This window comes from Colletes latitarsis, chromosome 5, assembly GCF_051014445.1.
Source record: "Colletes latitarsis isolate SP2378_abdomen chromosome 5, iyColLati1, whole genome shotgun sequence".
In the NCBI taxonomy this organism is placed as follows: Eukaryota; Metazoa; Arthropoda; class Insecta; order Hymenoptera; family Colletidae; genus Colletes; species Colletes latitarsis.
Genome location: NC_135138.1, coordinates 31,066,317 through 31,092,994, shown reverse-complemented (window position 1 = coordinate 31,092,994; position 26,678 = coordinate 31,066,317). Strand labels below are relative to the sequence as shown.

The window sequence follows — 26,678 nt, the reverse complement described above, 5'->3', positions numbered from 1 at the left end:
TAGAAAATGAAATATACAACGTTGAGAGTTTTATGTCTTTGAAGAATAATATTAATAAACGAGGACATAACGATAATGTGAGGATTCCACTCGTTTTAAAAAGAGACGAACTAATTAACAGAAAACGCAATTAATTCTATCAAGTATTCTTTGTTCTCTCCCTCTTCTCTTTGTTGTACTCAATTATACTTTCATTGACACAGAAGACTCCGACAAAGCGTTCAGAAATGTTCCCCTGTTGGATTGTAATTAAAAGTAGTAAAAATATTGATATAGTCGGAGAGATTTTTCAAATTTTCGACGTGCACATTTCGAATTTGACGTTAAAACAGCGATCTTGTCCTCGACTATAAAATCAACCACGAAACATTCTGTATGAATCTGTATGACTCTGCTGGAGATTGCGAGAGTACGAACTTTTCCTCTTCCCGTGACGTACGGAGTTAATTAACGATACCTTCGTGTTCCTCGTTCTTTGTTCAACGCCCGGGAGCAAGAAAAAAAAACTCGTACTGAGATTTTAATAAGACTACTGAATTTTACCTGGCGTCGAAACTTAAATCCTTAACCCTTGTTTCGTGCTTCTAATAGTCGAGATAAATGAGTAAATTGGGGGTCGATTCTTCAAAGACACTCTCTTGATAACTATAGACGATATTAATAAACTCTGTTACACAATACTGAACTGCAATAGGAACAAGTAATAGATACAACGTTAGTTCAGATATTTCTGCAAACAAATAATAGGCAAAAAAAAATTTTTTTATTAATTATTGCATAAAAAACAGTTGTATTTTCGAAGAATACTCAAGTTATTTCGTGATATCGTGTGTTACTCCGTGATAGGTACGTTTAACCAATTAACTGCGTTCGACGTGTATTCGCGTCAATCCAAATCCCAATCGCTCTATTGACGATGCAATTGACGTGTATACTCGTTGTATAAAATAAAAAATTGCGATTTTTTTAGCCAAAAACACGAAATTTCAATAAGATGTAACAAAAATGTCATTTGATGGTATGTTTTCCTTATATTACTAATAAAACTGCTGTGTATTTTATACAAGAAAAATTGATTATTCTCTCTAGTATATTGAATATTGCCCGTACAGTGTATTGCTTTTTGCAAACTAAGTTGATTATTTTCTTTTGAGTAAAAAAATTATACAGCGATAAACGAAGTTCAGTTACGTTTACTGAAAATATTACTGTACAAATTTTTACTCATATTTTCGAATAGAATAATTTCCAGTTATCAGATACTTCGTAAAAAACATTTATGCTGCTGAAAAACCATATTGCATTCATTGGGAATGAAGGGAAAATATATATTAACGAGATATGACTCATTTTTAATTTTATATTTGACAATTATGAAATATGCTGTGCGAAAGTTCTAGACCCCTCCACCCTCACGCTCGAGGCAGTTATTTAGAAATCGAACGACAGATATTAGCGACGCGACATCTCGAACTCCTTTCTTTGGTCGAATGAAACGTTATTAATGTCGCGTTACATTCGAAGCCGCCTTGAAAGCTTTCACGGCACGGCTTGAAATGGAAAGTCTCTTCTCGAATACAACCGTGCGTCGTCCGATATTAAAAAGCATTATTTCCTTGAAATTATTGAAAACAGAGAGAGAGAGAGAGAGAACTAAAGGCATAGATTCACGATCAAAGAATCGAAATTACAATTCCCGATCGAGAATAAATTCGATTCTGTTGTACGCGATATTAAAATTACGAAAAACGATTGCTTTGTTGAAAATAATTTATAAAGTTTTTATTAAAACGTGAGTACGATTGCACATATGATCAAAATTATTTTCTTCGTAATAAACTACAAAAAGAGTCGATATCTGGTTTTTCGTATAGTATGTTAAAAGGTACACGTTGAGTTTTAATGAAAAATCTGAAAGGAAAGGTACGCATTTTGCCTAATTTTGGATATTTAATTTTGCCAAGAGCTTGGAAAATGCGGAACATTTTATCGAGATATTTATTATTTTATATTTTAAGCAGCTTCAGCACCGAAGAGGTTGATTCGAGTCAATGCACTAATAAGAGGTAGCTACTAAAATGTGTCCGCTGAAGGTGTACGGAATTAATAAAAGACAAACATGAATAGCGAATCATAACAATAACCGTTTTTGAACGCTGATTGCGGCTCCATTTAGAAAGGTACATTCGTTTTACTTAGAGAACAAACACAGTCGGAATACCAAAACATATTGCAGAATTGATTAATCGCATCACCGCTCTCGAACTGAAAAGAAAGTATGCTGAATGCCGATAACTTATTCCCTGAAAAAAGTTTTCCATGAAAATATTATTAAGACCGATGTGTAATATAACATTCATAATTGTCAATGTTGCATTTGCAGAATAAACACTGCAAATTACCAGAGTATTATTTTTTGAAAAATTAAAGAAACGTGAAACATTTGTAAGCGGTTACTGTCGAATATTAAAAAACTTGAACGCAAAATTATTTCAAATTTTCGATGCGTGGAATTCGATCCATTCTCATTATGTTGAACAAATTGATTCTACCGTTCGTACTCGAAAAACTTTTCGAGCATTTCTCGTATAATATTGGTAACGAGAACTGATTGGACCTCTATTATATAATGTGCCCGATTAAATATACAATGAAATCAATCCTCCGTATTAAGTTAATTCAGAAAATGTTGCAGAATTTGCGCGTGATATTTTCGTATGGATAACTAATGACTCTATAAAGTCTTTTCCCAAAATCAGACGGCATTTATAAATACTTATTTCACAGTTTTAGTTATTAAATAAACCTCGTTAAATTTGTTTTTGCTTAAAAATATCAAGCTACCTTTCCTATCTCTCGTTTCATAAAACTTTTCATAGAAAGCGAGATTTCATAAAAATGACCGTAGAACGAACATTTATCACGATGAAGTATGAAGTATTTATCAAGGAGCAGTTGATTTCACGCTTAATTTTTTTTTTTTACACGTGTGTTCTCGGCCTTATCAAAAGCTGCAAGATCTCTGCGGTTCGCCTAGGCGCGCGGCAATGATTCGTAACTAAATGCAAATGCGTGTGGGCACCGCAGTAAATGCAAATGCAAAGAGACGTCGCCGTCGTCGTCTCAACTTTAAGCTGAGCTAATGCATTCAAGTGCAACGAAAGCAACGCGGTTCGTCGACCTTACGCGCGCTGTAAGCTACAACCTTCGTGCAAAGTCCCGGCTACGTCACTCCATTTAATTACCGCCGTTTCCGAGTGCCTCTGATAGTGCGTTCACGGGGTGAATTTTCTCCTGGTACTTCGACGAAGATCACGGAAACCTGTTACGACGCGTTGATCGCACGAAACATCTTTGTCGTCTCTTTTCAGGACGAAATTGTTCTATCCAAAACGAGCACTTCGCTACATACATACGTAAATTAATTTAATACGGCTATCTAAAGTGACGTGTAACTTGAGGAATTTGTCTAGTTTAGAGATAAAAAGAGTTCATTCTATTCTTTTAACCCCCTGACATACAATTTAATTCCGAATAATTTTTTAAACTTATACTATTTAATTTTGATTGTTCGTGGATAGAATGGCCACGAAAAAGAAAAGATTTGTTTTACGAATACCTCGTGAATGTAAAAATGATTGTGTAGCTTGTTATGAAACGAGTCAGAGTCGTTATTGTATGGCAAGGGGTTAACGTTCTCCCAAACCTTTGAAAAAATCGAAAACTTCTCGTTTCTTTTATATTATTTTAATCGATGAAAATAATAAGAAATTTTAAACAGCTTTTTAGTATTGAAATCGAACTGTAACAAACGGTCCACAATTATATGCACGAATTCAAGGTTCAAAGAAAAACAGAATTTGTTTTCCATAAAGAAAAATATCGAGCGAACTGATAAATCGAAGTATCAATAGAATACTGATGGTTATTAGCAAATTTACTGCAAGCTAGATCCCACCACAATTCCCATGTTTAACGTGGATCTACACATTATTCGGGCGTAGGTAATTTGTCGGCGTTTACATACATGCAAATACACACGGTCGTACATGGCCAGCTGGAGCTGCATTTATCTAAAGTTCGATTATCTGGCAGCGTACCTGTAATAACTAACCTGGCCTGGATGGAATTTCCACTAATCGACCGTGACGGTAATGGAAATAAATGAATCCTTCCAACGTTGCAACCTTTATTAGATTCAACTTGGATGCTGTGATAAAAAATACCGCGTAAATATTTTGTTTCTCATCGTACATCCTACATTCTATTGTGAAACTCAGTGCAGGTGAGATCGGGGCAAATGATATGCTTTTCCGTTTTCAACTTTAAATATACTTTTTATCCTTTATCCGTAACCACCGTAGGAATTGAACGAAACTGAATTAAAATATAAAAATATTTTACTGACGAAGTCACAACGTATCAGTTTTATTTCAACAACATTTTCCTTCTATTCTTAATCTTCCAGGATTACGAATTGCCAGAAATACTGTCCCTGTATCCCTATAAATATTTTGTTTTTCCTTAACCGTCAGATTATTGATGAGATCTAAAGCTTGTACCAGTTTCTGAAATTACCCTGTACGCACACGAAATATTGAATTCTTCATACATAGGGTGGCCTCTGAGATCTGGTGTTCGATGACCTCGAACGCTGAGAAGTTTTTGGAAATGGCGTCGTTCGGAAGCGTCTATTCGTTACGACGCCGTCGGAAATGATTATCTGCTCGTATAATTTGCAATATTGCCATGCCCGATGGGCGTCGTTGCGTCGTATTTATCTGCATAACGCGCGTCGGAACGTCGACAATCAACGGATTGACATTACCGCGTTCCGCGTGTTGTGCGCTCGACCTCTTTGCTGCGTATTTGCATACGCGCGTACGCCAGCACCGCGATACTCGAATGCATTAACCCACCCGAGCTTAACGTCGAAGGGACATCGTCGTCTCCAAACTACCCTCTATTTGCATTTCCCAATGTCCGTGGTTCTGCTGCCTCGAGAAAGCGAGGCAAATGCCGCGAGTGCTGCGGATCGGTTTCGTCGTGTTTTGAAAAATCCAATTGCGACGTGAAATTCTGTACGGTTCTCGAGTCGAATTTATTCTGGTCGAAACGATTAAAGGGCACTTTTTTACGACACACAAGCTGTCACAGTATAATACAACCGAGGAAAAGGTGATTCTATGTGAAAAAATAATAGCAATTATATTTAAAAATATCAGAACTATTGAAAAGGAATGGCTATGGTATAATGGAGGTACATTTAATACCAACTTCATATAATATTCTGAAATAATTAAATATCTCTTAAAATATTGAGTTTCCGTTGACCTTTCCATTCCTTTTCCTACGTAGATTCATGAAACAAAATATCGGATAGTTCCATTTTTAAAACAATTTCTTCTCTTCCAATAATTACAATTTCTGCATATCCTGGTCTAGATACTAGAATCGCCTCGTACAACTCTCATTACTTGCATCTCTAAAACAATCGAGTCATTGCACCCACTACTTTGTACATAGCAACAAGAGCGTGTAATTTACCATTCTACAAAAGTAGATTAAAATCGACAGCGGAGAAGTTAAGTGCTTCTCTGGTTAGCACACATTGCTCGACGCTGTTTCGAATCCCCTTAACCGCGGATTGATCTTTCTTACCCCGTACAATGCCTGTTTGCACACTCTTGCTCGCCGCTGTATCTACAAAACCACTTATCGCCTAACGATGACACATGCCACGTGAAAATCGTCTTATCGGGGATCGGTTAAAAACAGTTTGGCTCGCTGGAAAATTTCCTACGATTCACAGAGGAAAATCTGCCCTAGCGCGTTCTGGTTGAGTTTGGTCCGACATGCCAGTCGAGAAATACATCGATTTGCAATTTAACTTTTCGATCCTGTCGTAGAAACGATATTATGGTGTGAAGCCCCATTTCAAAAATAGTTTTACACACAACGTCGTGGTATTTACGTTCCACGAAGGAAAAAGAACGCAGCGCAGTTGTACGAAGTTAGAACGATACCGGAAAGTTCAATTCTCTTCTTTTAATAAGGGGAGTCTTTACAGTATTCCTGACTTCTGTTCGAAGCCGCTTTCCTCTACGGTTTACCATTACTGCGGCTTATTGAAATGCTAACAGATACGATAACAAACGAAACAATATTTCCGTTCAAGCCCTTCATTTGAATCTCATGTTAGTTTAATAATGTTTTTTAAGGATCGTTCACGTGCAATTTTACTGGAGAAAATAACACATTTTCAGGTTTCAATCTTCGTATCGGTCCATTATTTTGTTCAAATTTAGATTAAACTTCACTTAATGCTTCTTAAATTAGAGTCCGCCAAGATACAACTCACCCTCGTTCGACCTAACACAAATTTAATCTACCACAAACCAAACACAAACTTAACAAATACCTAATTAGAATTTCATTTGTCTTAGATTGTACTAACAGGAATTTAATTAGAATTGAGATTATACTCATATTACTCAAGTGGACTAAGAGTTAAATTCAATTTATACATCTATTAATTCTAGCCAAACTTAACGCTATTATACTCATTATAGTAAACAGACTATTTATTTAGAATTAATTTCACAGAAAATTTTATGCATTTGGCCCAACAGTCAACGGTAAATACAGGGTGTTCGGCCACCCCTGGGAAAAATTTTAATGCAAGATTCTAGAGGTCAAAGTAAGACGAAAATCAAGAATACTAATTTGTTGATGGAGGCTTCGTTAAAAAGTTAATAACGTTTGAAGTTCCGCCCGTACTGAATTTTTTTCTCGAAAGTGAATAGGATTTCGAGGGTAGGTCTATTCACCAAAAATTATTGTAATTGACCCCAGAACCTAGAAATAATTTTTTTAGAACGATTTGAAAAATTTTTTTTTCGTCGAAAAATTTAGGCACCTACTCGAATTTGTTTCTCGAAAAGGGGTAGGATTTGGGGGGTATGTCTAATGACCAAAAATGATTGCAATTGACCCCCGCAACCGAAAATAATTTTTCCAGAACGATTTGAAATTTTTTACTTTTGTCGAAAAATTTCACACCTACTCGAATTTGTTTCTCGAAAAGGGGTAGGATTTGGGGGGTATGTCTAATGACCAAAAATGATTGCAATTGACCCCCGCAACCGAAAATAATTTTTCCAGAACGATTTGGAATTTTCGAATTTATTTGTTAATAACTTTTTAACGAAGCCTCCATCAACAAATTGATACACTTAATTTTCGTCTTATTTTAGCCTCTAGAATCTCCTATTAAAATTTTTCCCGGGGATGACCGAACACCCTGTATACGAATTGAAAAATTCACCCAACTTTGAAGACTTAATCTAGGTGGCGAGCAATTGCACGATAAAACTTTCCACGATCTTCCAAAATTTTCCAAACTCCCTGAATTAAGCACTTCGATCGTAAGAGGCGCGTTCGTGATTATTCTGTTCGACTGCGGTTCGCGGAGAAAAACGTATCGCTTCGGGAAGCATCGATCTCTTAAGAGGATAGCGGGACAACTAGTCTCGTAACGCCGCCTCGGAGGATGTAATTTGCAATCAGACGTCGAAGTCAGGGAACGAAAACAAGGAAGCCCGATTGGCCCGAAGCCAGTGACGGATCCCGCGGTCTTCCCGAAGAGGTGGCGTTTTGTCACTCTTGTCGCTCCTCGAAACCAGACACGCGACCCTCTATCGTGGAAGCTTAACACCCATCTCACGAATTCGGTTTTTCTTCGAAGATAAATCAAGGGACCGTGTCGACTGGTGGCCTCGCCTTTCCCTAAATGACTCTGGTAAACTCTACTTTCTCCCGGAATATCCCCTGATTTGGAATCTCGTTTGAAGGAAAAGCTCCACTCGCTCTTCTCGCATTTTTTTCGCGATCGAAACCGCAAGTTGAGTTATGATAATACACGAATCAAGAACTTTTTCCAGTGTTGGAGAAAGGACAGGGCCAAATAAATCTTTCTGTAATCCAGGAAATTAGGGAGTCCGTTTTCTTTCGGCGATATTTTTCCAAGCACTTCCAAGGCGATCTCGTTCCTCTGTAAGCCACCGCGACGAAAGGGCGGGTTTTTCGGGGTAACGGCTGTAATTCAGAATTCTCGCAGCAAGAGCAAAACTGCACGCGGCCCGCATTTTCTCCGATTTTACACGCCCAAGCACGCATACATAAATTCCTTTCATTCTGCGGCTGGTAACCGCGTTTCAGGTCGCTGTTTGAAACTTAAACGTATACGTTTATTTATCGTGGCCGCCGCAGCGCATTTAGCAAACGAAACGTGTTCCTCAAGAACACATCCCTGTAAAACGTACACGTCGCTTAATTCACGCCCTGTCTGACTCTTTGATATTCTCCGCTGTCCCAGTTTGTTTAATTTTCCTTTAAACCGAACTTGGCTGAAACGAATCAAAAGAATCCGTTAACCTTTGACATTTCCGATTCGCGATATTTTGAACTAAAAATTTTAATAGATTCGCGTTTCGATACATCGTGATGTTATTTGCAAACCAAATCCATATCCAGTAAATTTTATACAATGAGAAAGAAAACGAAACTATTATACATCCAGCGAATGTAGTAAATTTTTATTAAATTAATATTTTGTCGGTTCTCCTTTCGTGGCTAAAACTATTTTTAGTTTTTTAATACTTTAATTAATGCACTGTTCTAATAAAAGAGAAGGACAGGTTCCATTGTCTTCGCAGCGCGATGCAGTAATACAAAAACAAATAAACGGGCAGCAGCTGACAAAGTTTTGACAGTTTCAGATCTGTAAAACATGACCACGCGTCACGTACGATACGCAAACGTATGCACGGTGTACACTTCCGCCCAGAAGGGAATAACTTTCGAGATTCATAACGGAGTATTTCTACGATGTAACTTGACGCTAACACTTTGTACACAAGGAACATAAACTCGAGTTGAATTACGAACGGCAAACTCCGGAACATATTTCCGCAAGTATGTACACCAGGCAGTCCTGGAAGTTGTTTCGGGTTTTACGACTCATATTTCTGTAATTCAATGAAGCCCGGGAATTAGCTAGATCGTTTGACGCGGCTATGCGCGATTCACCCACGCCTAAGTAGAATTTAGACCGAAATTAATATGCTCCGGTTCATTTCACAACGTCGTCATATTTATTAATTTGAATTCCTGCAAAAGCCATTATTCAGTTAAAGGAACGTTACGGTGCCAAACCTTTGTGGGAATTGCCCCATTTAATTGCTTATTTGATTAAACGGCTAAATTGTTCGTATTCGAAGTTAAATTCCGGTTGGGTTTAGATTAAATTGCGAGTGCCTCGAAAATGACTCGAAGTTATCAAACCACTGTAGAAAATTATTCTCCAAGTTTGGAAATATAACAAATGAAATGAGTAGCGACCAACAAACAATATCAACTATTATCTACAATCAGAAACAGTATCACTCTTTTCATTTCTCTATTAAACAAGTTTCTCGGCCATATTGAGGAAAAAACATATAAATTCAAATACGTACGAACGAAACATAAGCAGCAGAGAAAGAAAATGGTAGAATTCAATGGATCACTATTGTATAATTAAATCAGCGTCCATCAGCACGAACGTCCTCGAACAATACAGGGTGTTCGGCCACCCCTGGGAAAAATTTTAATGGGGTATTCTAGAGGCCAAAATAAGACGAAAATCAAGAATACCAATTTGTTGATGGAGGCTTCGTTAAAAAGTTATTAACAATTAAATTCAAAAATTTCAAATCGTTTTAGAAACATTATTTTCGGTTGAAGAGCTGAATTTCAATCATTTTTGGTGAATACACATACCCCTGAAATCCTACCCACTTTCGAGAAAAAAATTCGAGAAGGTGTAAAATTTTTCGACAAAATTAAAAAATTTGAAACCGTTCTGAAAAAATTATTTTCGGTTCCGGGGTTCAATTACAATAATTTTTGGTGAATAGACCTACCCGCGAAATTCTATTCACTTTCGAGGAAAAAATTCAGTACGGGCGGAACTTTAAACGTTAATAACTTTTTAACGAAGCCTCCATTAACAAATTAGTATACTTGATTTTCGTCTTATTTTGACCTCTAGAATCTCTCATTAAAATTTTTCCCAGGGGTGGTCAAACACCCTGTATAAACCAATATCAGTAATCTGAACGATCTGAAATTTTTAAAAGCCCCAGGGCCGCGTGGAAGCCCAAAATGTCTATAAAATTTTTGACACGCTCGCAATTCGAGTACGACGACCACCAAATCCCCGCCTCGACGCGGGAGACGAAAAACTTTAGATACATTTCTCCCCGCGTATATACTTTAAGTCACATTTTTATTCGAGCCGCCCTCGCGTCCCTGGACGTACGTATCCAGTCGAGTTGACAGCCACTATATATTTCACGACAAAGTTTTAATATCCTGCGACAGAGACGGCGAGACGTCTCCCGTGGATTTCGCAACAGGATCTCGGCTGCAACTTTTTAAATCGACCTCTCGGCAAAATTTCACGAAATCTTACACGACACGACGCCCAATCGAAACTGGTGCCGCTCAGAACAAGAACCGCAAGGAATTGTCGAATTACTTGCATGCATCCCCATTACGTGCTCCTCGACCACCCTTTTCGAGTCAGATTTCCACCACGCAGCGATAAATTTGCTTTTTCTATCAGCAGAACACGACGAAAAGAAGGCAATTCTGCGAAATTAACTTGCGCGAGTAATCAAGGGGGAAATGTTAATTCCAGGGATCGCAAATTTAAACGAGTATTTGTTTTCGATTTTTAAGAAATCTACCATTATTGATAACAGCAAGTTAGTAAATATTAATGATATTAATAAGCTTTAGTCTAACACGAAGAATATAAAGTCCACTTAAACGACCTTAACGCGATTTCGTAATAAAAAAATCTATTTTAGACCAACAATTTGAAACCTTTAACGAATTTCGGATTAAGGTTTGCCTTAACACGCTGTTCAAAGCCACCGTACCAGCAACGTACAAAGGAAGCAATCACGTCTGATAACATTAATTTAAATACAGTCTCGTGCACGCTCCCCCGGTAAATTAGTTTTGATTTTGTTGATCACGACGGCTAAAGGAAAATATTGAACTATTTCTCTGGAAACCAGAAGCATCGCTACAAAGAAAGTATAGTGAAATTTATAGCGCGCATCCATCAATAGCTCCACGCCACGATAAAGGCTACCAACTATAAATTACCCTTCCCGGTAATAAAGAATCTTCTCCCTGTATATAAATATAGATTTTCAAGCATCTCCGTGCGATATCCGATAACCTGAAAATTGTTCTTGGGCGCAAGAAACTTTCAGAGGATACGTTGACCTTTTTTGATCAGATCTCAGCCCCGAAGGCTGCCAATGTACACGTATAAACGGAAATTTTGGATAAATGCATTATCGTAAATACCAGCCGACGTAGTAGCCGCAGCCGTGAATTGATACACATAAATTCCAGAAGCATCGCGAGAGAGAAAAGGAGAAAAAGGAAACAGTTGACGGTTTTAGAATATTTATTATATTTATCGAGAATTATGTTAGGGTGAACAGCCTGACGCCGGTGAATTTACTCAGATTTTGAAGACACATAGCGCCGTCGTAAATCATCGAACGCGAACGTATTTATCGAAAACGTAAATCGAACAAATTTTATTTTAAACGACATAGAACGTATTATATCGAATACTCTGCGCACCGATGGCCGCAAAGGCATCCGTTTACACTTACGTTTTGTTTATAAATTATTTTTTTTATGTGCAGTCATAAAAATCTGCCATGACTTTAATTACACTCTCTCGTGTGCACACCGTTCGCGAGTTTTCGAAATCGTTTTTCCTGCAAAACAATTTTTCCTACAAAAAATTGTATTTTACGTTACACTCCCAATTTACCATCGACTAATATACAGCAAATCCTGTTGCATATCGCAAATAAAAGCATGACTGATTTTCAATTCCCAGAAAGGCACAAGCCGTGCTACGGCTTACGAGGGATAAATAACAGAATGTGAAATTTATTTATTTTTTGTTAATGGGACCTTTACTAATATATACGACTCGCAGTTATCCAGACACTGCTGTTTCGTATTACGTTTATCGTTATTTTCGCAGGCTCGTGTTCGTTTAAAAACGTTAACGTTAAAAATGGCATAATTAATGAAACTGCCGTCCCCTAATTTGCACATGTAAGATCATAAAAGTACAATTCCCGCGAGCACGATAAACGAAGCGGGACTTGTAAAATTATTCCAAAGTGTTTTATCTGTAACTACCATACCAGCGACTGTTTCTTCCGACCATGTTTCGTTATCTGCCCTCAGCCGCGTATCTAATTTGTAATGCGCTAACACGTACGAAACTAGTTTCGCGTTGTGGCCACGGCGACCGAAATATAAATAGGGGGGGAAAAATACGGTGGAAAAAAAAACAGGACACCGGATAAATATAAAGAATCCGCCTCTTTTCCCGGTATGAATGAGAATAGGCTATTCTGGTCAGGGCGTCCGACGATCCCCCTTTCTCATCATTTTCCGATACGCTTGCACGTTCTTCGGTCGATGCGTTTCGCTCGGGGGTTCGAAATTCCTTGCAGGACCACAAATTTCCATAAAATTATTGCGGGCTGGTGTGGCGCCTCGAAAATTTGCATACCGTGACCGTGTCGCAGCCGCGCGTATAAAAAAACGTCGTAGCATTTCGATCTAAACAGGTTTTCCCGTTGCTCGGTCTATTTCTCGCGGTTCAACCTTCGCCTTCTAGAATATTTACCGTCTTTCCGGGACGAACGCCTCTCGACAAACCGGGGATGCAACGTCTACGATATCAATCTTCGCGAAAGTCGTCGAAGAATTTGCAATAATTCTCTTTCGCGCGTTCTTTCGAAGAGCTTTTTTTTGAACCTATGGTACGATCAAACTGAATTCGCCGTTGAAAGCCACTTCCTCGATCTAATTTCACGGTTAGCGTGACTTCTACTTTCATATCGTGCCAGCTTGTAATTGAAGAACCAGAGGGCATACGCCTACAAGTTTTAGTAAAACGCGGGTCAGCGAAGCTAATAATATTAAACTGTAACGACGAGGTGCGAGTGTACGTACGTAACATGTAAATAATGCTAAGTTTTTTATTGCATGCAAATAAAATGCATGGAACTCTGGTTCCGTTAAGTTTAATTTCTTCCTGACGGATTTGAATTAGGCGAGGTAACTGAAATTAAGCACCAGTTCGTTGAATCTCAGAGTTTGATTAATTCAGAATTAAGTAGAGTACGAGTAGTTCGATAAGTTCAATTACGAAATTCAAACAGTTCGAATAGAAGTTCCACTAGAGTCAAAGTTCATGAGTTTAATTGCCGTTATTCGAAGTTCATCTGCTTGAAGAAATAGACGTGCTATTCCGGAATTTTAATCTCTCCATCAAAATATTTTTGAATGCAATTTTGGGTTATTTTTATATTTGGAATTTTGATACGCATGGGATATGTATACATGGGATAAATAATGAAGAAGACATATTATTTCAGTTAAAAATTTAATACACCTGTTTCGAATCTTACTTTACTAATACATTGATATACAATAGTAATAGTATTATGTCTATTGTCATACTGATATACAATAAATCTGATGTAATACTATTAGAGCTTAAATTAATACAATCAACATCTATTAATTTGTTAACAATTCCATGAAAGTGTTGAGATATAATGGTTTTCAATATATTTACAACTTTTCATATCGAAATAATGTTTAGCGAACAATATAATAACCCCTGTATATAGAAAATACTAGTCATACTATAATAAGAGGAAAGTGGCATCAATGAAACATATTTAATGATTTAAGTACTCTGTATTTTCACACGATTTGTGATCATGTGAGAGAAAATAACAAAATTCTCTAAAAATATTATTTCGATTTATACATATGAAATATTGTAGAGTATTATAACTATGAAATATTGAAATTATTCGGTAAAACAAGCACCAATATCGAGAAATCATTACTCAATATTGGGAATACTAATTACTATTTTTTATACTCTATACATCTCGATCTTCATATTGATCACAATTAGTTGTTACAAAAGCTATAATGGTAGATTTAAAAATTCGGAAGCATACTAAGCATAGCAAACCGACTAGCTTCCACTTTTATATTATTTACGAAAACGTGAATCATTTAAAACGGACCTTTCTTTACCAAAAATTTACTCACATTTAGTTTGTCCTTAACTGATAGTCCCCATTCTGTGTAATATACCGTACCCACGGCAAAGCCTGATAGCCGCTCTTTTCAATGATTTTTAAGTAGCGGACTTGTATGCCCGACGTAGTAAAGTACGGGATTTCAAATTTGACTTGAATCGGTGGTTTACCTTCTAAATCTTCTCCAATAACGGATGGTAAACCAAAATGTGCCCTCATCAAATATTCTTTTCCTCCGGGAAATGACTTAATAAACCAAGTTATAGCGCTCTGTTCCGGAGAATATTTGACGCTACCAATAGTAGTTTTGAATTTAGGTGAATCTGCATCGTTTGGTACTGGAATTACTATTTCTACATTGTTGGCCGTAGAACGCCTCTTAAACTGCGATCGTGCTTTTATCATATATTCTACTCTACTGTGAGCGTGCCGTTCGATTACAGATTCTATCCATATCAATGGTTTTACGTGCGTGTTCAATCTGTAAGACATTAGCTCAAACTCGCCATCAGGAGGAATGAAAGAAATTGTTCTATCATTTTCAAATCGAGACAATCTGACGCACTGATGAAATTTAACATCTTCCAATTCTACCGATTTGGACTTTCCGCGTCCCGTGGACTCAAACAAAACTTTATCATTAAGCCCGAGCCTCAATTCTGGCATTCCTGACAAATAAACTCTCATTTTTATGGCACCCACGATTTCAGAACTCAAAACGTTTCCATTAGCATTTGCCAGAAGATTTACAGACTCTATTACATCAAGGAACACCTCATTCTTACGATACTTAATACCTTCAGACCTCCAAGATACAGCATTAGTCACAGCCATAGGAATGCGTGGTTGTATTTCAAGTTTATGCCCCTCTTGGGTGATATACTCTTGTAAAATCTTACTATCCGTAGTTTGCGGATAACCAAAATCTATTAATTCATCCAAGAGCTCGTAAATAACAACAAAATTGTCTCTTATACTCTCTTCTTCCAGTTCTTTAAAATATTCTTGCATAACTTGGACCAATTTATGCAAGAATACAAATACTAATGAAATGTTTGCATTCTTTTTCGTAGTGGAAACAATATAAAGATTATTATATTTTATGTACGCGTATGTACATTCAGGAGTTTGAATTATCGGAGTTAAATTGCCCTCCTCTTCGCGTTCCATTACAAGAGGCATGAATTTTTCTATTACCCCAGTTTCTATGTCTCCACGATAGTTTCGTGAGATCAATACCTTGCCCTTCACATCTAAAATATATATTGCAGATGTCGACATCTTGAGAATGTATCAAACTGCAACGAATATAAAACCCATTTTGTACCATTACTTAAAATGTAGGATCAAATTTGTCAAATTGTGATTTCATATAACAAAATTCGCGTACTAGAATTGGAACTGCAGTATCGTTCACCAGAATAATCTCTAAGAATCGATAACGTCTAATAGAGGTTAGGTTACTGAACAGAGAATATAAGCGTTAAAACTGAAGTGAACAAACGAAAATATAACTTGATATCGTAAAAACAGCTTAGAGAAACGTAAAACAAACGTGAGAAACAGAAAATTCGCAGAAGATACAATGTGACAGTCGAATGTATGTCAATTAAATTTCGAAAGAAAATGTGTTACGTATTTAAGTACTTACATGCCCTTCCAATTCCTCGAGGAACGATGTTTTTCAGTTATTTACATTGAAGAAAATTTCTTTTTGAGAAAAAATAGAGTAGAGATTTTATTGACAAAAAGGCCCTCCCCACCCAACTCTCCGACTGCCACCATGGACCGTACTGAAGTTGCATCGCAGCGAGCGCTATCGAAGCGCATGCGTTGCCAACTTCGCGCTGAATATCGACCGCTTTTCTTCGCGTCATTCGAACGGTTTATAGGTGACAATATTTAGTAGCAGACATTTTTTAAAATATTATAACCGGATATTATCCTGGCTTTGTTATTCCAATAAAAAATATAATTTAATAGTCAGATTCCGGAAGGAAATAACGTAGCTGTACACAGCTGAATTGGTGAATTGTAAAATTCATTATACTATACTCTAAGTGAAACGAATCCTGGAATTTATTGTTACTTTAAATTTACTGATTCATATTATTATTCATGTTTCATTGTTATTACGCAAAATGATTTTAATACAACGCTATAGAAACTTGGCCCTTTATAGAATTACCTACTAAAAAAATTATTTCTTCGTATTTCTGATACTGTACTTGCAAAATAACTTTGATACTAAATGCTTCCTCTTAAATCTAAAAGAATGACTCTACGTAATACATTTACGCGATATCTCTGAAAGTAAAGAAGTTATTTCAATTTTATAATTTAAAAATAAAAGAGTAAATTTAATTTCATACATACAACACTTATTATATTTAGAATCTATTACAATTAAATTACTCTATATTCGGTATAAGATTTAAAACCGAAATTCAGAAATAACGCGTCTGTAAATTATTGATTAATCATTTTTAAATTGAAATATGTAATATAATATTCGATCAAAGTCAAATAGAGAGTAGATTGCGCATTCGTACGTCATTAAACAAGAAAGATACTATATTTGATGTGACGAAACATCGGGAAAAAGAATCGTATACCGTTGAATTCCAAAAAATAGCGCAGATATTCCAATATTACGTAGCTGTACAATGGTCATTGATATTACGTAATAAAAGTGTAGTGCTTCGAAGTTGGTAATTGTTCCGCACAAAAGCGTATCCATAGGCGCATTTCGCGCAACGCACCACCTATAAAAGAACCCAGGGTTGATTAAACCTCGTTTGATTGCACGTTTCGGAAGGAGAACAGAAAGGAAAAGGTGGTGTGGAACAGATCGCTGCCAGCTGTCACGTTCTTCTTGCCGGAAGCTACGTACAGTCATTGAAGCGTTTCGATTTTAATTAAAGCGCAATTTACAATGTCGTTTTATGGTCATTTGGCTAAAGTATAAAATCGAGATTCGAAACGAGAAAAAAAAACTCGACCAGTCCCGGTGCTTTGGCTTTCAGTTACTATCAACGTTCCTGGAAATACATGTCGCGTTCGATCGTTAAAACATTACAGAATACCGGCATTCTTTATAATAACTCACGAAATTTATCATATGGTTATATAATAACAAGCGCGCTGAAACAACTTGTTTACTGAAATTGTTGTGAAACAACAATGGTGGAACCACGCAACCGTAATTAGAATTTATTTCAACGAGTTTCATTTATATGTAAAGTTATGAACTTATAATTTATAAACACCGTGCATACATCGAATTTCGAATTTCCCTCAAACGCCTGCGATTTAGTTTCCCCGTTGGCCGGTTTCGGGCTTCGTCTCTCTTCTTCCGTTGCCTCCATCCGTCATCCCCTTGCGTCGTTGTGTTTCTTTCGCTTTATTCCCCGGCGACCGATACTGACGCGCAGGCACAGAAGCAATCCTACCGGTTCTCGGTCTGTCGGTTTTTGCGGATGAAACGTCAATCTGAAGATAAAACGGTGGAATATAGGGGATGCAACATCGCGGCTGTATTACGCGTTTGGCGATCGTTGAGTCGAACCCTCTTCGGGGAACCGCGCGCCAAGGGCTGAAAGTTAGAGGCGCCTAGGGAATCTGACGCGACCGATAATTGAGAATCGAAATTGAATTAGCGGAACTTCGATTCCTCGACTAGGGACGGGAACATCCCTCGTGCGACTTAGTTATAAACGCGTTGACTTCCATCGATGTTTTCCTTCGACCTAATCGCCGGATGAAATGCATTCACTTTTCAAGGAAGCGTCGGACCCTCTGATGGGACGAAGAATTGAATTAAAAAGGTTCCATCATGGAAACTCGAGGATGGAATAATTTAGGAACGTCTAAGAAGACAAATTTATTACGCGTACTGATAGCTTTGAGAAAATTTCTTCTAAAATAAAACGTTTCTTTGTTTATCTATCGGTAATATTTTCAGTAAAGAATTTTTTTCTCAAAACTGGTTAGGAATTCGATGGTATGTCTACTCACCAAAAATGATTGAAATTGACCCCCCAAGCTAAAAATAATTTTTTTAAAACGATTTGAAATTATTTTTTTTCGTCGAAAAATGTAGGCACCTACCCCCTGTCGATTTTTCTTAAAAATTAGTTTTTCATTTTTGATAATTTTATTTGACGCCCTACAGAAAAGTTGTCTAATACTTTTTTGTAGATACCCTTGAGCTCTACTTCAGAAAAAAGTTCCATTGAAATATGTTCACTATTGTAGGAGTTATGGTCGTTTGAAAATTGAACCAGTTTTATGGGGTTTTTCTCATTTTGCGAGGTCAAGGATCAACTTTTCGAATATTTTTGCGATTTGTACATATTCTCCAGCAAAATACGCGTCGATTGCTTTTTTAAACATGAAAATCGTCCAATCCGTTCAGGAGTTACGACGTTTTAAAGATACGCATGAAAATTCAGTGAAACATATCAATGGTATGGTCAGACATGGAATTTTCGGTAATGAATTTTTTTCTCGAAAGTGCGTAGGATTTCGGGGGTATGTGTCTTCACCAAAAATGATTGTAATTGACCCCCCTATTCAAAAGTAATTTTTTTTAAATGATTTGAAATTTTTTAATTTTTTCTAAAAAGTTATTCGAACATTTCGGATAACCGAGTGCTAGATAATCCGAACTCTAGTGTAATTCTATATTAGGAAACCATCAGTTAGATTTGTTATAATTTTAAATTAGATTAATTCTGTGTTAGGCTACATAGAATAGTCAATCACGCGCGAAGCGTTAAAACTGGGTTAATCTGACAAGGGTCGGCTAAGGTGCTGCAATCGCTTTTAAAGTGACATTATATGAAAGTTATACTACGAACCGAGTATTAAAAAACCCTAATGGCTTTTGTCACGGTGGGCCTTCGTTTTTGAGAAATTTAAGTTTGAAGTTTTTCACGCGCCATTAGTTCCGTTTCGTAAAGTGCAACATTAGCCAATGGTTGCAGATGTGGCGGTGAAACGTCCGACTACGATGGTAAAGCTCCAGAGTTTATGATTTTCATATAATGCAATTCCACAGGCGATTGCAGCACTTTGGCCGGTCCTATGTGAGTTTTACACCAAAACTCGATTAGTATGAATTGTCTGAATTAAAAGTGATTCGATGCGAAGTGGTTATCGCTCTGATTACCTTACACTTTGATTGGATCTATATTCCAACTTACTTGGGTCTCGATTAAATGTAAGGTATATAATATTACGAAACGCTTTCCCTTCCCTTTCCTTTTCTTTCCTCCTGCTACCGCACTTATTCGCTTCCTCCGTGCAGCAAGAAGCCGCCACAGCGCCAATCCTCTTCGTCGTTCGACCACCGCTTCGTCTCTGTCTTGTTTAATCCATCGCCGCTTTTCCAGACTGGCGACTTTAAAGATTTATCCTGTCCGTGTGTGTTCGCGAGCGCACAACGCTCGAACGTTCCAACACGCCTGCACGGTACACCTTCCAAAAATGCTATCAAGCTAAGCGGCCACTATCTCACCGGAATACGTCCACATCGCGGGGAGCAGAGATTCCCGAGAATCAGAACGCGGAGCGCATTACCCTGGAATCCCAAATCGTTAGGGGCGTAAAAAAGTAAACGGGGAAAGGGAAAATGTGCTCGTCGTTGGTTTAGACGTTAGGGGTAGTGGTGTAGGTGGTCGAAACAGGAACGCGGCGCGAGGCCACTGATTACTCCGAGGAAACTTGCCTTCCCCGCGGGCTATCCCTCTGATCAACCTACCCCTCTCCGAGTCCTTCTTTTCACCCACAGCGTTATCGTCCCCTTGTATTCCTTCGTTCGCTACCAATACGCGACGCCGGTCTCACGCTCGGATTCTCATGGTTTCAGATGGAAGAAAGAACGGCTGCATCGGTTTCGCCAAGAACAGGCGACCGTCACGAATCGACGAAACTACGCTCGAAGCAGGACGGTATTCGACTTGGTTCGCATTCTCTCGTTCGCGAGTTGTTTTGAGCGCAATTCAACTTGCGCCACGAAGGAAAACGGAGGGCCGGATAAGAGTCGCGAGGACGCGCAGGGACATCGTTTTGCATAACGAGGTTACGAAGTGATTCGTCCGCGACGTCTTAGATTGCCTATGGAATAGCTTGGAAAGTCGTTCCTGTCCAACGATTGGAAATACTTTTCCATCCCTTCCGGTGACGAGAACGTCCAAGGTACATCCGGGCCCAATCTTCCGATGTTATGGGGCGTATGGAATCCATGATGCCCGAACGCATTGAATATTATAGCTGCAAGATGCTTGCACCTTAGCGACTTTGTAGAATTGTTCTAGGAATGTCTCGTTGATATTCAGTGTAAACTCATATTCATTTCCTCGTAAACTGTTTTAGTCTTGTTTTAATATTTTTATAAAATATATCTTTCCAATCTGAAGTTCAATTCATGTTTGAAATTTGTACGAATCGTTAATGTTAGTACGTTTAAAATTTCAGAGATCCCCTGAACTGAGAAATTTTATTTATTCTCTATTCAATTACAAATATTATCCTCGTCGATATCAGAATATTGCACTCCTCCTTGCAAATGATTTCATGAAGCTAAAGTTAGTTATATGGTAGATCCACCCCTATTATAGGAAGTAGATGACAGAAACGTTTGTGTTGGACAGAACTGATTTGTTGTATCGTTTTAAAATGCAGCGCTACTTGCGACGATCTACTCGGCGACCTCATAGCTGACCTTCGGCTGTGGCTAAAGTCACCTTCCACGGTTATGCTTCTGGCGTCGCTTCGGGTGGCCGCCAGCAAATGCTGTCATGCTCTTGCCATGCCAGCCGGCGGCCAGGAAGAGGCCGCTGGCCACGAGGTCCTTGAGCAGATCAACGATCCCCGCGTCGCTGACGGGCTGCCTCGTCCTAATAGCTGTTTTCGTTCAGATCGGTTGCGAGGGGTCGCGCGCGGGCTCGCAGATCCGCTACGCTTCGCGCATCGTCGAAACTAAGAGCGGACAGATACGGGGAATTCTTCAGGTACGTATCGATTTTCTTTTCTTCGTTGCAACGAATCCATTCTTTCGAACCCCGAACGTTCCGTGCACGATTACGAACTGTGATCAGACGTTTATTTATGACACTGTAATCCCCTACAGGATCATTAGCACAAGTTTACATAGAATAAACATATTAAGTATACATAAGGGGAAAACAAAAAGTTACATAAGTACACATGCACATCGTTTTTGCAACTTTAAAGTTTATTTAAACGAATGGTCTTTTAAACCAGCAACAACATAAAAAAATTGCATTTATGGCTGCCTTGGAAATGTAGGATATCTTTAGAAAAATGAAAAAGCAACAAGCATCCATCATACACTCAGCTTAGTTTGCATACTGAATGCATAATGCGTGCACGTACGGAATATCAAAGGCTTCATGGGCGTAGAGCAGATTGTGTCATGGAAACAGAATCAAGCAGCGAATAAAATTCGCACGCTTAAAGCGTTAAATCCTGCGAGCGAGCGATATGGAAACGTGTAACGTGCGACAGGGTGAAATTGACCGTGTTTTAACCATAAAACACGTGTCCGATGGAATAAATAATTTCTGATAAGTGCTCATACTTTGCACTCGAAAATCTTTTGCCAAGGTATTCATGGAATATTTTAGTATATCGATTTTTACTATTTTAGTACACGGCTGGAGGGTGGACATTATCGAACGAAACGGTTACTAGATAAAGTCTGAGTATCCGATACATTGGAAACATGAATACAAAAATTCGAGAGAACGGATACAGTGATCCCTCGTTAATGTTCGCTGGTTCGGGTCCGCGACACTAACGTTATCGAGGGAGGTATTGTTTCTAGAATTGCCGACTGTTATCTCTATCAAACGTTCGGGATTGAATAACATAAATAGAAAAAAAGCAAGGGAACAGGTTTTCAACGTCGAAATCATGAATCTTTGGAAAGTCGTAGAGCATCGCCACCATTGGTCAGACAAATCGCCTCGTTCGTTTAGAAACGAAATATCCGCGTCACATTTTCGCGATGTCGATCCGTTATTGAACACGAAGCCGATCTGACGTTTACTGCGACAAACGCTACGCCGGCCGGCAGACATCAATTGCGTTTAGTGGATATTCATGTCGACACGAGGAAGGATCGATGGACGTCGAATGATTTTATAAGAGGCCCGGTATCGCGACGAAAGGGGAACGGTCAATTTCCCACCATACCAAGGAAAAATCTTTTTTAAAAGTAAAAAGTTCGCTGCTTTTAAACGAAATTTAAAATAAAACAATACAATAATAACAATTTTGGATACGTACATTTACTTAAATAAAAATTAAAATTATAGATTTCAAAGAGCAACCTACAGTGGACAAAAGAAAAGAAACTTATTGAAACCAATGGTTGTAGTTAAAACTAATAGGTATATAATAAATATATTTTACTAATAGAATTGTTTGAGAAATAATTAATACGTTTTAATTAATAATTAAAGGAAGATACGCTCGACACCGAAATTGGGCATCTGTTCACGATTGACGTGCGCGCGCATCGATCATTGGCCTGCAGATCGATGCCTCGTGGTGGCCAAGTTCACGGCCATCTTGCCAGTCGCGTTCTAACCGCGAGTGTATCCACGCGTGTTAACGTTAGAAACGAGTGACCGTAGTAAATCGATTTTACTGTATTTCCACACTAATGATTTTCTCTCGACTCGTGTATTTACTCTTGTAAATCTGTTACGTATTTGAATTTAACGCGTAGCAACCGGTCACATCTCATTCTCGCTCTCGATCGTTTATAGTGATCAATAACATCATTATTGCTGTCTACAAAAAAAGTTATGTTGGGAATCGATGACAGACTTGTGGATATTGGAAGTTCTACTGTATTTCGGTTGCTCGTTGTACGAATATTTCGTGCAATAAAAAAAAAAGCGGGCATCAGGAGCGAGTGCAAAGGGACGAAAGGTCGAACGCATGGTCGTTTTCGGTGAACTGCGAATCAGTAATTCACCGAGCGTTTTTAGTCTCGTTGGTCCCCCAGGCGGATGGATGGATAACGAGAAAAGTTTTTCGCCTGGGACGTCCGGTGGTCTTTACATTACGTCGTAACGGGGCGCAGCTCGTACCGGTCGTTTCTCGTTCGCCCATTTCGGTCCATTTCACGCGATTGAGTGCTACGTACGGCTGGCGAGAGAACGTTGTTGTGTCAATCGTTTCGCTACATCGGTCGTCGCTTGCACCGATGCGCAAACAAAGATTCTATATTGAGTACAAACGAAGCTATCTGTCGCGACGTTCATGGCTTCCAGACAACTCGATCGGCTGAACCTGCTGTCAAAAAATTCGAGGTCAGTGTCTTTTTCTATTTCCACAGGAATTTTCAATAAAATCAATAGAACTTTGAATTGAAATAAAACGAAAACGACAAAAGACAATCTGCTGCCCCGATATACCGTGAAAAGAAAAAAATTTGTTAACTGTGCACATATTTGTCTATTGCAACTCCTGAGCTTCGATCGAAAGCAGTCGTTCGTTGACAGCGAATGCACCGCGAACAAACTCGTTAGGTTTTTTCTCTGAGTCTCCGCGGCCCTCGTTTAAATACTTTCTTCTCTCCAATTTATTGTATGACAGTGGGATGGGTCGAGCAATTTTTCCCGAAGCTTCCAGCCCCAGAATATTTCTCTCTAGCGAAGCTAAAAGTTATCCGTTGCCTGGTGATAATGAGAATTACGATCATGTCTGTCCGCGACTGATTTTGGGGCAGAATTCGCGCTCTGAAAGGGATTATAATGACTCGTGGGTTATGTAGTCCCTTCACGTATCATGTAGCTCGCGTTTCTTCTTTCGTGCTGACCAGGGAGTTGAAAAATAACCGACTAATTAGGGCTTTGGTTCGACGACGGAATGTGTGGAAAATAAGCTTTCGTAAATTTTCGATATACTTTTACGCGTTGAATGGCCTTTTGTCGTCAGAACCGGTAGAAGCTTGTATATAACCATATCGACGTTCTTTACAGTATTTTAGTTTCCCATCAGCTTTCGGGAAATAACAATTTCAGCATAATCGTTAGAAGCCCACGATCGCCGTTGGTTGAGAAAGCCATACCTCGCGGCGAATTTTTCCCTAACTCTGCCCTAACAGGACTCTTTCATCTTGCGATCAGATTACGTTAATCGCGCGACAATTATAGCTACGTTAGTTGGGCGTTCAAACAGCCTCCATATATGCACTCTCTATAGCAATCTGACAATAATAATAGCCGGTAGGCAATGCTGCCATAATTACGGCAGGATGATATTACGTTTGCCTTCCAACGATGAACATTGTACAACGACCAACAATGGTCGGTGTAATAAAATGTTTAGCAATTTACACGGCAATTGTCCGCGACACGAGAAATCGCACGGCAGCTGCCCGCCAGTCGAAGATTTTATTGCGACCAAACGCGTTGTAAATGAAAATGTCACTTCGAAACGTCACAATTATAAAATATTATAGATATTACGTAACTAACGTTGCTCGAAACGTTACGTGTCTTTTAGAATCTGATAGTTTCAGATTTCAGAATTCAAAAAATTTTGTTTATTCTTTCGAGAATCGAATTTACGAGGTATCGACGATGATAAGATATCTGAAACATTTTCGAGAAACAGTGTAATTTCATGGTATGGTGGTATGTACAATCCTTCTTTCACGGAAGCATTAGCGGAAAATTGCTTGCGTGAGCCGGAGCGGTAGAATGCAGCTCGTTTTCTCTATAAACGAAGCACCAGCATCTGGGATTTTCTAGTCGATGTATTTATTGCCGTGACCCAGATCTGCCCTTTAATTCTTAAGTGCGGCCAGTCGAGCGTTCATGCGTCGGTAAATGCATTATGCAGTCTGAGTTGCAGTACGCGCTCGCCTTTTTTCCTCCACAATAGCGTTAATGCTGGCTGCCAGCATATTTTCAGCCAGTGAAATATTTTGTCGCGGGTTCGCGCAAATATTTACGAAGCTTCGGTCTCGTAACTGGCAAGCTTGCAAAACCGTGCTGAAAAACGTATCCAAGCAAATTATTTTAACGCTTCTGTGGTCCGGACGGTTTTTCTCGCGTGAAATTTCAAAATTCAAATCGTTAACATGCGTCGCTCGATTACGTAACTGTTGTATTATTCTCTAGAACAGCAATTTTTACATATGCTCTCGACTCAAATGTAATTCCACACTTTTATTACCGTATAACGAACATCCTTCCTCACAGAATAATTAAAAATACATATTTCTGAAGAATTCAATAAAAATTTCAATAAATCTATATTATATTCTGAATAATTTCTCTCAAAATTAAAACGTTCAATATTTTTATTTTTAATCACGGGTCATGACACTGAGCCACAGTGTATACTTCGCAGTGAATCAGAAATTGTATGCAGTGGCGTTGAAAAATATGTGGAAATATATTAGAAATTCTTCGAGCAAATCGTTGCTACGGAATGAAAAAAATGTTTGAAACTGGGGCGGAAAATGTAAAAAAAAAAATACAATAACCGTACGAACCATCAAGAATTGTAGCAACGTATCAGAAATCAATCGTGGTGACACGTGGGAAATCGGTGGTCTCGCGAGGATAAATAACGCATCAACACCGTTGCTTTATAGGTATTTTTACGAACGTACGCTGACGACCGGGCGAGTTCGTTAATTTTTAACGCGCTCGAAAAATATACTCGTAAACGAGATCGAATGCACTAGGGAAAGGAATTTTTTAATATTTCCCCCATTTTTCTGTCCTTCTCTTACTCACCCTCCCTCCCCCTTTTGCTGTGATTTTTACCACGAACAATTTTTTTTAGGCACCTGTGATTTCAGTAGTAATGCAAAATCATTTGCAAGCGTTATTTTTAAGAGAAAATTTTTATCTCTATATTTCACGTTTGACGTTTCAAAAAGTTATTAGAGAATTTGCCTATCACGTTCCTCTGATAGCACTTCCGTTATTTTGTTTAATTAAAATGTGTAACATTCTGCATTGTTTGCCGACAGATACCATTTTTGAAAATTGGAATTTTTAGTTTAGTTTTTCAGTTAGTGTAAAAATGTTGGAATTCTCGACGTACAACACAACTATGATTTAAATGATCATGTATTTAAACGTTTTAAAAATGTTCTGTTATTGACATTCTCATTCTTCTTCTTCCAATATTATGTAATTTTCTTACAAGAACTCGTGTCACTAAACAATTTCTTAGCATTGCTTGTTTATGTATCCTTTTTATTGAAAAGGATTTAAGCTAGGATCGAAGCAATATTTGCATAAATATTTTTATAGAAATTACAAGTTTTTATCACCGAGTACCATTTAGTGATAGTATTTTAAGATATTATGGAACCTTGAAAAATGGGTTGGATGGAAAATTCTTTCAGCTTCCATAGTGGGAATGTCATAATTATAAAGTGCTCAGGTATAA

General features: G+C 38.2%; 2 protein-coding genes across 6 annotated transcripts in view; one reads left to right on the top strand and one right to left on the bottom strand.

Moving 5' to 3' along the window:
* The window catches only part of Nlg-5 (neuroligin 5), a 157,787-nt gene that overhangs the window by 109,587 nt on the left and 21,522 nt on the right, over positions 1 to 26,678 (top strand). For all 5 annotated transcript variants that reach the window (XR_013079735.1, XM_076765750.1, XM_076765751.1 and 2 more), the window contains 2 exons: positions 20,095 to 20,423; positions 20,910 to 21,238. Coding sequence is in view for 4 of the 5 variants with exons in the window: in XM_076765750.1 (XP_076621865.1) it covers positions 21,026 to 21,238 (213 nt within the window). In the remaining variant the exon portion in view is untranslated. The remainder of the gene's footprint in view (positions 1 to 20,094; positions 20,424 to 20,909; positions 21,239 to 26,678) is intronic.
* Ap-1mu (adaptor protein complex 1, mu subunit) lies at positions 13,537 to 16,011 on the bottom strand. Its single transcript, XM_076764642.1, has 2 exons — positions 15,874 to 16,011; positions 13,537 to 15,520 (listed from the first exon to the last, which is right to left on the bottom strand). Exon 2 carries the CDS (start codon positions 15,501 to 15,503, stop codon positions 14,235 to 14,237), a length of 1,269 nt encoding a protein of 422 aa, XP_076620757.1. The 5' UTR covers positions 15,504 to 15,520; positions 15,874 to 16,011; the 3' UTR covers positions 13,537 to 14,234.

Bases quoted from the DNA above. Each gene is read 5' to 3' on its own strand.
- Ap-1mu (XM_076764642.1), bottom strand. From the start codon at position 15,503: ATGTCGACATCTGCAATATATATTTTAGATGTGAAGGGCAAGGTATTG.